Consider the following 14,407-nt stretch of genomic DNA (forward strand, 5'->3'; position numbering starts at 1 on the left):
AATATTATCATTGTTGTTGTTGTCAGAGGTAGTTGCGGTAATAGTAGTTGGGTTTTTTTGTGTGTTTTTGTTGTTGTTGTTTTTCTTGTTTAGTTTAGTTTTGTCTTGCACTTCAACATTCTTTTCACTGTCAAATAATGTGTGTATTTTCGCCATTGCGTTTGTGTATTGCTTGTTACATATGAACGAGCACGATATAAGCTCATGCTTGTTGTTGCTCAAGTGTTATTAATTGAACGCTGTATTGCACCTTGTTTCTTGACATTAAAAAAAATGTTTAAACCGAAGAAAAAGAAATTGTTGTACCACGAAATAATTCATAATAAAACACTGGAGAGAGACAAAGAAAGAAAACAACTACAGCCCCCACTGACCGAGTAAATCATGCTGTAACACAAACATCAACAACAGCAACAATACTAATGGAAATCATCATGCCTTGGTAACAATATTTATAAAAGCAAAGAAAAAAACAAACAAAAAAGTAAAAATAGAATGGGATGTCAGATTCAAAAACTTTACAGATGTACAATATCTACCTGAAAAATAGAACACATTCCACTTTTGTGCCCTGGCTACATGGGGGGGGGGGGGGGGGGAATTGCAAGTACACTATATCATGTTGTCAACTAACATCATCTCCTATCTTCAATCTTTCTTTCTTCTTCAGAGATGTCAACCCCTGTCAAGTGTTTGTAGGAACAATCAGGAAATTTGGTAGGAACATTTTGAATCCGGTAGGAACACTCAGACTCTGAGCCACATCAGCAAACGGTCACAGATGCTGTTTGACTGAGACACAACTTGATTCAGCCACGTTCTCTCTTGTTTGGGCAAACGATTAAACTGACTGGTCCACTAAATGTTGTTTCCGTGTAAACACACATGCGATTAGTCGACCATCATCACGCAAGTCCAAGTTTAGTCGTAACTGCCCTGGCCTCACGATCGATATGTCAGAGCATCTGGGTAATGTTACGACAGGAAAGCATGTAACCATGCTATGTGGTCGAAAATGAACTAGTCGGAACAATTTTGACGTTGGAGTAACGTTGGAACAAACTGCAAACAAGCGTAACAAAATACTGCAAAATCTTAATAGTTGGCATCTCTGCTTCTTCCTCCATTTTCTTTTTATCCCTTCCTTTCTAATTTCCTTTTATTGTGAGGCCTGTATTGTTGAGCACTACTGATTCAAAGTCCATGTCCGTCTCAGAAAGAGAAACATTGCTTCTTCCCTGTTCAATGTTTTTCTTTTCCCCTCCGTCATTTTCCCATCCTTTATTAAAGTTTATACAACACTTTGGGGAGAGGGGGTGGGGGGCAGGGGGGGGGGGGGGGGGGATTTGAAGGGAAAAGAGGCACCTTGAAAAAACAAAACAAAAAAAAAAGTGAAAAGACATAAATCACTCAGAATCTTTCAAAAATGAGCAGTAACCTTTTGTTGGCTCATATGTTTCTTTACACATGAGTGTGTTACAACTCTGGTTCAGAGAGAGAGAGAGAGAGAGAGAGAGAGTGTGTGTGTGTGTGTGTGTGTGTGTTTTGTTTTTCTTTTCTTTCTTCAGTTTAACGTCTTTTCACTGTTAAAAGTTATATTAATAGGGTGAGTGTGTGTGTATGTGGGGGGGGGGGGGGGGGGGGGGGGAGTTTTAAAAAGTGTGTATATGTGTATGTGTGCTTGGGAGATGGAGAGGGGGTATATGATAAGAGAGGTGGTGGGATGACTGAAGTTGCAGAGTAGTGGAAAAGGAAAAGCTAACACTGAATTATAACATGAATTATAACAATAGATTAAACATCCCTATAACTCTCTCGTGTGTGTGTGTGTGTGTGTGTGTGTGTGTGTGTCCAAGTTAAACTTTAACAATATATTTCCTCCAGAAATACTTGTCAATACCAAATTTGGTTTAAAACATGGAGAAAGAAAATCTTTCACATCAAATACAACAGTAAAAAAAAAAATTAAAAAAAGAAAGAAAGAAAAGAACCAGAGAAAAGTAAAGACACAGGGAATAAATGGAAAAGTAAAATAAACAGACATTATCAATTTCACCAACAGTGAAAGCTTCATCCTCTGATCTGTGGCTTAATACAATTTAAACAAGAAAAGAAACACACACCAAAAAACGCAGAAACAACAAAGAAAGCGGCAAAATTACCTCCAGCGGTGGTTTCTGCATAGCTCGCGGCTGCGCCACAGACTGTTGTGCCAACTGCGACTATGCCATGCACACAACACAACACCGCATCACAACACAGCCCTAACACAACAGCCCTGACATCGCATCACAACAAAGCATCACACAACACAGCCCAAACACAGCCCAGCCCTAACACAACATAGCATCACACCACAGCTCTAACAGTAACACAGCATCACAACACAGCACTAACACAACACAGCCCAAGCAAAACAGTCAACATTTCCCAAACACAACACAGCCCTAACACAACATAGCATCACACGCATCACAACACAGCACTAACACAACACAGCCCAAGCAAAACAGTCAACATTTCCCAAACACAACACAGCCCTAACACAACATAGCATCATAACACAGGCCTAACACAACACAGTCCTGACACAATATGACATCACAACACAGCTCTAACAGTAACACAGCATCACAACACAGCTCTAGCACAACAGTCAACATTTCCCTAACACATCACAGCCCTAACACAACATAGCATCACAGCACAGCCGTAACAACACAGCATTGTAACACAGTCCTAACACAAAATAACATCACAACACAGCCCTAAAACAACACAACATCATAACACAGGCCTAACACAGCACAGTCCTAACACAAAATGACATCACAACACAGCCCTTACACAACATTATTGAACATAGCATCATAACACAGGCATAACACAACACAGTCCTATCACAAAATGACATCACAACACAGCCCTAGCACAACATAGCATCATAATACAGACTTAACACAACACAGCCCTAAAACAACACAGAGGAATGGATAATAAGGATACCAACACAAGCTACAAGCTTCAAGCTGTCACTCAACTCAGCAACACAACACAAACTTCAAGCTGTCGCTCAACTCAGCAACACAACACAAACTTCAAGCTGTCACTCAACTCAGCAACACAACACAAACTTCAAGCTGTCGCTCAACTCAGCAACACAACACAAACTTCAAGCTGTCACTCAACTCAGCAACACAACACAAACTTCAAGCTGTCGCTCAACTCAGCAACACAACACAAACTTCAAGCTGTCACTCAACTCAGCAGTATCCTAAGAACAATGAGGTGACAAACTGAACAAAACATCACAGCATCATATCCAGTCTGCCTGCAGTGTAATATACACAAGACAGCTGCCCAGTCGACTTCACTGAATCAGCCCAGCTGCCAACCTCTACAAAGCTTTGTGTTACTTACCAGCTGTTTCAAAACTTTTTTTTTTTCTACTTTCCCCAAATTTTCGGTTCTCATCATATCTGTCTTGATGGCCATAATAACCCTGCCAACTAATTTCAATTAATCCTGATAGCATTGTATGAAAACAGTCATGCCTAGACTGCATATGAGCTAAAACTCAACCACGCTCAGTCAAAGCTAAAGCTTACCTGGCAATGACCAAAAATTGAATTAAAATTCAAAGCCTTATTCAACAGTCAGCCCCAAAGGATTTTATGACAAACTGAGCAACCTAAAAATCAAACTTAAGAAGTTCATGTCTAAACTTGGTTAAGCAATTGTAACAGATTAAGCTCTGGAGTTGACTACAATCTCTCTAATATAGTGATAAATCAACTTAATTTCTTTTCTTTTTTTTTAAACACAGAATTATGTTACTGGAAAAACTTTTTAAAGACAAGATAGAGAGAGAGAGACAGTCCTATTGTTTACTCATTAGTTTACTCATCTGAACTTTTCACATTATTCCTAGTAACCATACATCATTTCTTTTCACTGATAGATCATGAGCAGATTTCTCCATTTCAAACGATTAATGTTGCATTTTGTTATCGAATAACTTAAATACATGTACTCCGTTTGTCTGTCCCTACCACACACACACACACACACACTCATTCTTTCTGGCACAGGCAAAACTGAAATTCCAGACAGCGGCCAGATGCCCTGTGACCTGGCCAACAGGGTCATTTTTGTTGTTGTCTGTGTGTTTACTTCAGACTGACGACGGCTGCTAAACATAGAACTGTCATGAAGTGTATATGGACTGGACTGGCCCGCCTGTCCCTTTGACTGACAGCGCGAATTTCAAATTTGAAGTTGGCCAATGCAGAATTATTTTCTGAAAAGCTGAGAGATTTTGTGGTAGACTTTTTTTTTTTTTTTTAAACTCAGATGTCAGGACAACATATAAAAAATGTTCCTATGCAAACTTATAGCTGTGTTTGTGGCATGCCGGTATGTTTATTTCTGTGACAAAAAAACTGATGTGGAGCTGTCATTTTCCCATCAGAACTTGTAAAGGGAAAGCCAAAGACACACCTCTTTTTATATGTTTTTGTTTTTGTTTTTTTTTTGCAAGTCTTTAAGCTTGGTTCTCAAACATGCAGTACGACAGAGGAGACATGCAGCGTGCACACAAACACACACATGCATTCACACCCCGCCCCCTGACCCCCCAAACCCCCCACACACACCCATACAGGCTTTGCACTGACCTGCAGTGTGGGTCTCTGCTGTAGCTGACCTCGGTGTATCAGCGCAGCGTGCTGCTGTGCCAACTGCTGTCGGTGCTGTGCTGCAGCGTGCATTCCGTGCTGCGGCCCCATCATTCCTGTCAGACAGCAACAAAACCCCTCCCTTTATAAATACCTCTTTATAACCTACCACCCCATCATTCCTGTCAGACAGCAACAAAACCCCTCTCTTTATAAAGACCTCTTTATGACCTACCACCCCATAATTCCTGTCAGATGTGAACAAAAACCCTCCCTATATAACCTCTTTATAACCTACCACCCCATCATTCCTGTCAGACAGCAACAAAAACCCTCCCTTTATAACCTCTTTATGACCTACCACCCCATCATTCCTGTCAGACAGCAAAAAAACCCCCCTACCTTTATAAATACCTCTTTATGACCTACCACCCCATCATTCCTGTCAGACAGCAACAAAACCCCTCCCTTTATAAATACCTCTTTATAACCTACCACCTCATCATTTCTGTCAGACAGCAACAAAACCCCTCCCTTTATAAATACCTCTTTATGACCTACCACCCCATCATTCCTGTCAGACAGCAAAAAAGCCCCCCTACCTTTATAAATACCTCTTTATGACCTACCACCCCAACATTCCTGTCAGACAGCAACAAAACCCCTCCCTTTATAAATACCTCTTTATAACCTACCACCGCATCATTCCTGTCTGACAGCAACAAAAACCCTGCCTTTATAACCTCTTTATGACCTACCACCCCATCATTCCTGTCAGACAATAATAAAACCCCTCCCTTTATAAATACCTCTTTATAACCTACCACCTCATCATTCCTGTCTGACAGCAACAAAAACCCTCTCTTTATAACCTCTTTATAACCTACCAGCCCATAATTCCTGTCAGACAGCAACAAAAACCCTCCCTTTATAACCTCTTTATAACCTACCACCCCATCATTCCTGTCAGACAGCAACAAAAACCCTCCCTATATAACCTCTTTATAACCTACCACCCCATAATTTCTGTCAGACAGCAACAAAACCCCTCCCTCTGTAACCTCTTTATGACCTACCACCCCATCATTCCTGTCAGACAGCAACAAAACCCCTCCCTTTATAACCTCTTTATGACCTACCACCCCATCATTCCTGTCAGACAATAATAAAACCCCTCCCTTTATAACCTCTTTATGACCTACCACCCCATCATTCCTGTCAGACAGTAACAAAACCCCTCCCTACATAACCTCTTTATGACCTACCACCCCATCATTCCTGTCATACAGCCAAAACCCCTCCCTTTATAACCTCTTTATGACCTACCACCCCATCATTCCTGTCAGACAGCAACAAAACCCCTCCCTTTATAACCTCTTTATAACCTACCACCCCATAATTTCTGTCAGACAGCAACAAAAACCCTCCCTTTATAACCTCTTTATAACCTACCACCCCATCATTCCTGTCATACAGCCAAAACCCCTCCCTTTGTAACCTCTTTATAACCTACCAGCCCATAATTTCTGTCAGATATGAACAAAAACCCTCCCTATATAACCTCTTTATGACCTACCACCCCATCATTCCTGTCAGACAGCAACAAAAACCCTCCCTATATAACCTCTTTATGACCTACCACCCCATAATTCCTGTCAGATGTGAACAAAAACCCTCCCATTATAACCTCTTTATAACCTACCACCCCATCATTCCTGTCAGACAGCAACAAAACCCCTCTCTTTATAACCTCTTTAAAACCTACCAGCCCATAATTTCTGTCAGACAGTAACAAAAACCCTCCCTTTGTAACCTCTTTATGACCTACCACCCCGTCATTCCTGTCAGACAGCAACAAAACCCCTCCCTTTGTAACCTCTTTATGACCTACCACCCCGTCATTCCTGTCAGACAGCAACAAAACCCCTCCCTTTGTAACCTCTTTATAACCTACCACCCCATAATTCCTGTCAGATGTGAACAAAAACCCTCCCATTATAACCTCTTTATAACCTACCACCCCATCATTCCTGTCAGACAGCAACAAAAACCCTCCCTACATAACCTCTTTATAACCTACCACCCCATAATTTCTGTCAGACAGCAACAAAAACCCTCTCTTTATAACCTAACAGCCTGTAATTCCTGTCAGACATGAACAAAAACCCTCCCATATGACCTACCCGCCCATAATTTCTGTCAGACAGGAAGAAAAACCCTCCTCTCACGACCTACCGGCCCACAATTCCAGTTAGGAACAAAACCCCTCCTTTGATGACCAATCAGCCCACTATTCCTGTCAGACATGAACAAAAACCCTCCCTTTATGACTTACCGGCACAATAATTCCTGTCACACAAGAACAAAAAATCTCCCTTTATGATTATTACCAACGCCATGAGCCTTGATGACCCATTTTTAGCTTTCAAAAATAAAATAACGTTTCAATTTCATTAACTCTAGATTTTGTTATTCCTCAAATTACAGGGAAACAGCTTTTACTCATTTTCTATTTTGTCGATCAAAGAAATACATCATTATCCAGCAAATAAATACACTCATCTTGGAAACAGCAACTCCTATTCCTGCTTTAGTGAGTCCCACAGATCCACAAGTTGGAAGGAACAAAATATATCAACATACGAATGTGCACCACTTTCTTTGCACCTGGCCTCAAGCCCCCATTTCTATCATGTTTGACACCATATATCATGAATTCAGTGGCAGTACCCACATTTCTTACCCTGTATTCTTTCCATTCAGTTTCATTTCAAAGACACAAAAAATGTAAACTGGTTAACAACACTGTAATATACACTCTACATTTCTTCCCCTGTCGAATGATGTAATGAAAACCAATCAAAGAGTGGAGGGGAAGAATGAAGAGTAGATATTACAATGTTCGTAACTGATTTACAACTTTTTTGGTCATCAAGTAGATATTACAATGTTCGTAACTGATTTACAACTTTTTCTGTCATCAAAAAGAAAAGAGTACATGGGAAGAAATGCGGATATTGCCAATTCTGGCTTGGGTCTGGCCATTTGTATGCACACCCTCCCTCCCCACCCCACCTCACCCTCCAAAAACATGCTGTGGGTCCTGACCTTGCTGGGGAGGGCCGGGGGGCTGACCCTGTTGCCCCCCCTGACGCGCCAAGTTCTGCAGAGCGTTCATGGGGTCCTGGATGCCTCCCTGGTTGTCTCCCATCCCCGGCGGGGCTCCTGCGTTCATGTGGCCATGGGGACCCATGTTCACTCCTCCCCCCATCCCCTGCTGGGGGCGGTTCTTGTCTGCCAGGGGGGAAAAATACATGAATAAATAAAAACTAAAAAAAACGAGAGATAAACATACCTTTTGGGAGCAAACCAGAAATGGAGAAAGTTTATTAAAAGTGTCGGTTGTAAATTAAGACTTATTCCTGAAAAAAAGGCATCACACTTTTCAGACCACAGGTCAGTCTTCTGGGACTGAGTTACATGGAAATGACAGGTGGAGGTAAAGCTGAAGCAAAGTCATGTGTATTAATCAGTAAAAGGAGGTGAGGATGAACAGAGATACCATCTATCCCACTGGGAATTTTCTCGTCAGGATGCTCTTCAACTGTCAGTCAGAGAACATGGCGTGCATCCTAACTTCTAATCTTTGTACCAAAAAGTTCACATGTGAGACATACCACAGCCTGAACATCTGCGCTCCATGCACTTGGCTACAGTGACCCAGTGGGCACCCATTTCAGCAGCCCCCTTCACAGTTTTACCCATGTGAGGATCGCTGCCCGCCTGGGTACCCTCACCCCAGCTGGACTCAACAGCAGAGAGTGATGGCACCAGTCTTCCAGACATTCTCTTACCCCTTTCTGTCCTTGCTGGGAATGCCCTCTTTCCCTTTTCCTCTGTATCTCCATCCCTCACCCCCACCATCAAAAGTCTGCATTCATTATCATTTCATAGAATGTTTCCGTCATTCCCAATCCCTTCCTTTTGTGTGTGTGTGTGTGTGTGTATTATCGTTTATTCATTCTGATTGGAAATACATTCTTATCTATTTTATTTTTTTTATATCATTCTATTTTATTACCTTTTTTTCTAGATGTTTTATTTCATCTTATTTCATTTGTTCATATATTTCATTTTGAAGTTTTAAACCGTTTCTCCCATCCCCTTCCCTTACTCCTGCCTTCAGACTCCCCCATCCCCCCACCGTTTTCCCCTCCCTCCTGCCCCTCCCCATTCGCACCCTCTTCTTTCCTTCACCCACTCCCCCTCACTCCCCCAGCTCCACTCACTTGCTTTCCCTTTCTACTCACCCTTCTGTTTCTTGTGTCCTCTCTTGTGACTTCTTTTCATTCCTTTCCTTTCCTGAACTGTAAGTAACTCTCTCTGTATCTTTCTGTCAATCATTTCTGCCTGAAGAAGAGCCTGTGGCATGATACGCTGCTTCCCTTTCTTTATCTCATGTACGTCGACTTTTACCAAGATTCTTTCGGTCTACCTCTTACAATCAGCAGGTACATTACTGACCACCCAAAACCAATTTCTCATTTATGCATACATGTGATGAAGATTAAAAAAAAAAAAAAAAAAAAAAAGATAATGACAATGAAAGTTAAATAAAAAAAAAATTAACTTAAAAGACTGATCAGACAACTTACTATATTCTTTGACGTGGAGGATGAGCCTCGCTACCAGCGCCATGTACTCATCCTGCAAACAACAACATTGACAGAAAAAAACAGTATTAGTGACAGTACAACTAAACAAGTGTGTCATTCACTTCAGAATAAAGTTTTATCATCTTTCTTTCCATTATCAAATTTTAAAAAAAAAGAAGAGATGAACAAGGCCATGGTAGAATTCAATCAAATCAATCTTTGGTTTCCAACTTTTTTCCTTTTTTTAAATTTAAATTTTTTTATTTTTTATTTCATCTGCGAATCTGATGTAATGAAAATGTTCCACTTAACAACTCAAACTGATTAAATAAATCTTTAATAAAATGAGTGAGTAGTTCTGATCAATGGATTTATTCTCTCACTCTCAGTGTTTCTATTTGAATGTCTGTGGACTTCAAGCCCCCCTCCCCCTCCCTCTGAAATGAAATAAAATGATCATAATAAATAAAATGAAATGATAATAATAAATAAAACAAAACGACTAAAGGAGCAGTGCCTGACTTTTTTTTCCTTGTGTGAGTGTGTGTGTGTGTGTGTTGTGTGTGCACGCGCGCGTGCTGCTGCCCCTGCTAGGCTGGTCTACCACACTAGTATAGTAATAAGCTACTTACAGAGAGCATATATAAACAAAACCAACTAAACTACTTTCAGTATCATTACTATCAATCATAAGAGAAATAAAGATGTATTTCTGAAAAGAAAATGAAGACTGAAGAGACAAAAAAAACAACAACATTCTTACTCTTGTCTGAGCTTTCTGGTAGACATGGTTTTCCATCTCCACAGCTGATCTTCCCATGGACGTCCCAGCCACCCGCATGCTCTCCTCTCTGTGAGATCAACTGTCTTGCTATATGTTATATCATATAAAAAAACATTCTGAAATAATCCATGGTTTGTAAAATTAAAGACCTTTTTTTTAAGTTATGATCTGAAGTTGTTTATTTGCTCTGATAATTTCAAATGCTTTTTTTTGAAGGGGGTGGGGGGGTGGGGGTTGGGGAGAATGAGGGGTGGGGGGGGGGGATTAGTGTGTGTGTGTGTGTGTGTGTGTGTGTGTGTGTGTGTGTGTGTGTGTGTGTGTGTGCTCATGTTTCTGTTGCAAAGGGACAGACTGAGAGTGAGAGAGTCATTTTGTCAGCTGAATCAATCAATGTCAAATGCCACAGAGAAACCAAAACAAAAAAACAAAACAAAAAAAACCAAAAAAACAAACACACAAAAACCGCTACTGTGTAAAAAGTAGGAGTAATTCTTAAAAGTTAAACAAATCAAAAACACTTCATAATTTAGACAAGCAGATGCAAGCATTTTGTTCCACAGATCAAGATTTTTTGCACTCATTAAGTCATTTACTACATATTTGGATTTCAACTTGATATTACTTGAAGTTGAGGCACACTGATAACCCTGTATTTGCAAGTCTGACTGCCTCACAACTTTTGCCTGGTCACTTTTGGCCCTTGACAAGTCACATTCAGCTGCTGCTGCCTAGGGTCCTGTGACCCCTGCCCATTTTACTGTCATCTGACAAATCATAAAAAGTGTAAGTAATGGACACACCAGATATTTCTCAGTTAAACCCATCTGATGATTGTTTGTTAAGCCATTGCTTCTCCAAGAGCGTCTCCGTATCAAGTGACCCACTGTCACTGTATATCATTTAACAAAGGTGTGTACTAAGGTAGGCATGCATTGTTTCTTCATTCTTGGCCCCCATCATCCTATGATTTGCTATGCCATTGTTTCTCCAAGAGTGTCTTTGTATCAAGAGATCAATCTCCACACTGGCAATAGGTTGTGAAAACCGCAACAGAGTATCTGTTACTGGCTGAAGTAAACATGGTTTAACCTAATATTGTCTAATTTCTGCTTTAAATACATGATTTACTGATTATTTTGCCGTTTTCTGGGTCGATTTTTTAGTCACTTCTGTACTTTTTAAAAAGTGAAATAAACTGCTAATACTGGCACTCGCTGTGCTTATATCTATGTTTTACAAATGTAATGTTGTAAAGCACTTGTAGCAACCTTTGAAAAAAACGGTTACAAGTTTCCTTATCTTTGTTGTAACTGATGGCGTAATGCAAACCGAAAGAAAAAAATCTTGGTTAGTTGTATCATGATCGTTACGATCAAAACTTAATGTTTTCAGTTTAAAAACGGTTATAAGCAACTTCTGTAAGAAGACTTAACACAAATCGTCTTTGACCATGAGTGCTTAGACTAGTAAGAAAGCTGGAATACAACAAAGCATGTCACTCGTGTCAGTGTCAGTGCTGTCTGACGACACAAGTTTGTCGGTCTCGAGTCGAATTGTCATTTCATGACTGATACGATAGGCTAATGAGCCGAGACTGAAATAGAATGATCATTTTATTTTATACTACCAATAATAAAACATCTACACAGAAATATACCCAATAATCTTACATCTGAGCTACCAGGCGAGAGCGAAAAGCCTGTGTGTGCCAGTCCTGGTTCATCGCGTCCGCCATTTTCCTTGTTTTTGTGAAGGTGCGTGTGTTCGACTGTATACCGAAACCTATACCATAATTAACATACATTCCAAAATCAAATATCTGATCAAGTAAAATACACCATATTAATCCACACGGAAATTGATTTGTGCAGTCACGGGCTGGTTATAAACACAAACTTTATATGATCATGGTACATGTCTGAATGTGTTTGTGTGCGTGCCTGAAATTTGATCAGTTGAATATCACAGGAAACGAATGCCTGTCATGAGAGTCCAATGGGGTCAGCCCGATACTCCCCCGTGTCGATACTCCCCCGTGTCAATACTCCCCCGTGTCGATACTCCCTCTCACAAAGACCCAAAAACAGTCAAATACAGATGTTTGTATACATTTGTGATTGATAATGCTTTCTGCTTGATCAAAGATGTGTTGTGGAATGATGAATGTGTTATGTGCGTCAGTCGGCTTTACCAAGGTAGGCAGCCTTTTGTGCAAATGACCCCGTGTTTGCAAAGCGCTTGGAGCTTGGTACCCGACCGAGGATAAGCGCTGTATAAGTATCCATATCAATGAATCAATCAATCATGCACACCATATAAAAAGAGATTAAATCTAATAAACTAGTACGGTCCACTGACAATAACCATAGAGGCGGACGAAAACAACAGTGACTTGACTTGACTTCACACACACACACACACACACACACACACACACACACACACGGTACATTCACACACACACACACACACACACACACACACACACACACACACACACACACACACACACGCACGCACACACACACACACACACACACACACACACACACACACACGGTACACTCACACAAACACACACACACACACACACACACACACACACACACACACACACACACACACACACACACACACACACACACACACACTCACTCACTCACTCACTCACTCGGCATACACACATGCAGACACACACAAGCGCGCGCGCGCAGAGAGAGAGAGAGAGAGAGAGAGAGAGAGATAAAACTCGTCATATTCATAGAGGTACATGTCTCTTTTATGATATTGGTCGACAAGCTCGTTATCGAGAGAGCGAGCGTGAAAGGGGAGAGAGATAGAGAGAGAGAGATGGGGGGCGGGGGGGGGGGGGGGCGGCGGGGGGCAGAGGGAGGGGAGGGGGGGGGGGGAGTTCGTTTAAGGTGCCACACGCTTTGTGGACCATGTCGACAATCAACAGATTGTTCGATGTAGGGTGTATTCACCCACAGCTTTCACGCATTTCTTCATTCTTTGATAATACCTCCATTTCAGCTATGCCCCGGTTTGACCCTTTGAAGACAGCGGCTGGAACCAGTCACAAGGGGACGAATCGCCGGTGAAATAATGGAGGATGTACAAGCAGCTGTACACTGTTTTCCGCTAAAAAGTCAATAGTTGCTGCAACAGTGTGTGCAACTGGCATTGTCATGATGCAGCATCGTATATAGGAATCTTCGAGTTCCAGTGCGGGGTCGCTGTCTGCACCATATGATGCCACAAATATTTTTGGTAGGCAGTGGCTGACTTACCTGTGTGCAAGACATCAGTCAGTCCTGAACAAAGTGACCTTAATGGCACGTACATCCAACAGGTAGTTCAAACTGACTCCCACCAGTACGGACATACCTGTCTGGGGCCACTGTCTTTCTGTCCTAAAGTGGTAATGCTGGCCTGCACATGGCTGCATTTTAAGAATTTTCATCTTCTTCTTCGTTCGTGGGCTGCAACTCCCGCATTCACTCGTATATTATACAAGTGGGCTTTTACGTGTATGACCGTTTTTACCCCGCCATGTAGGCAGCCATACTCCGTCTTCGGGGGTGTGAATACTGGGAATGTTGTTGATTCCACAACCCATCGAAGGCTGACATCAGTGGATTACAGGATATTTAACGTGCGTATTTGATCTTCTGCTTCCGTAAACACACGAAGGGGGTTCAGGGACTAGCAGGTCTGCACATTTATATTGACCTGGGAGGTCGGAAAAATCTCCACCCTTTACCCACCAGGCGCCGTTACCGAGATTCGAACTCCCACCAGCACGTGTTCAGTGTCATTACTGTTCATGTCTTCAAGAACGCCACTGTCGTTGCCAATCGTCATTGTCGTCGCCCCCCCTCTTTCTCTTCAGTTTCTTTTCATCTCTCTGATTTTTCCCCTTAGATTTGCACTGGGGAAAGACAAGAACCCAACTCCGATGACAAAGGAAATCTTTTTTGTTAAAATAAGGGGGACTTCCCACGATTTCTCATACATTGTGAGAAATAGTGGGGGCGTTCCCCACGATTTCTCGCAGTTATGAGAGAAAACATGGGAGGGGAACGACCACAATTTCTGGCAATCCCACGATTTCTGGGATTACGAGAAATCGTGGGCTTACAATCCCTGTCCACCAAGTTCCTGTCTGCAAGGAGGAGGAAAAGCGAGGGACTGGCACGTCTTCAAAGCAAAGGAAGGAAATGGAGGAAGGCATGAAAGAAGAAAGGAGAGAAGGAAGGAAAGAAAGAAAGAAAGAATGAAAGAAAGAAGGA

The 14,407-nt window shown here is 41.6% G+C and overlaps 1 protein-coding gene across 3 annotated transcripts in view; it reads right to left on the reverse strand.

The window, feature by feature from the left end:
* The window catches only part of LOC143288402 (mediator of RNA polymerase II transcription subunit 15-like), a 38,188-nt gene extending 26,330 nt beyond the window's left edge, over positions 1 to 11,858 (reverse strand). For 2 of the 3 annotated variants that reach the window (XM_076596832.1, XM_076596831.1), the window contains exons 1-5: positions 11,786 to 11,858; positions 10,095 to 10,182; positions 9,332 to 9,383; positions 7,785 to 7,970; positions 4,677 to 4,792 (exon numbers count right to left, since the gene is read on the reverse strand). In XM_076596832.1, coding sequence (XP_076452947.1) covers positions 4,677 to 4,792; positions 7,785 to 7,970; positions 9,332 to 9,383; positions 10,095 to 10,182; positions 11,786 to 11,850 — 507 coding nt within the window. In that variant the 5' untranslated portion in view covers positions 11,851 to 11,858. Of the gene's footprint in view, positions 1 to 2,162; positions 2,223 to 4,676; positions 4,793 to 7,784; positions 7,971 to 9,331; positions 9,384 to 10,094; positions 10,183 to 11,785 lie in introns of all 3 variants that reach the window. The other variant, XM_076596830.1, reaches the window with a different exon arrangement.
* Between the last annotated feature and the right edge of the window lie 2,549 nt (positions 11,859 to 14,407).

This window comes from Babylonia areolata, chromosome 12 (genome assembly GCF_041734735.1).
Source record: "Babylonia areolata isolate BAREFJ2019XMU chromosome 12, ASM4173473v1, whole genome shotgun sequence".
Taxonomy (NCBI): Eukaryota; Metazoa; Mollusca; class Gastropoda; order Neogastropoda; family Buccinidae; genus Babylonia; species Babylonia areolata.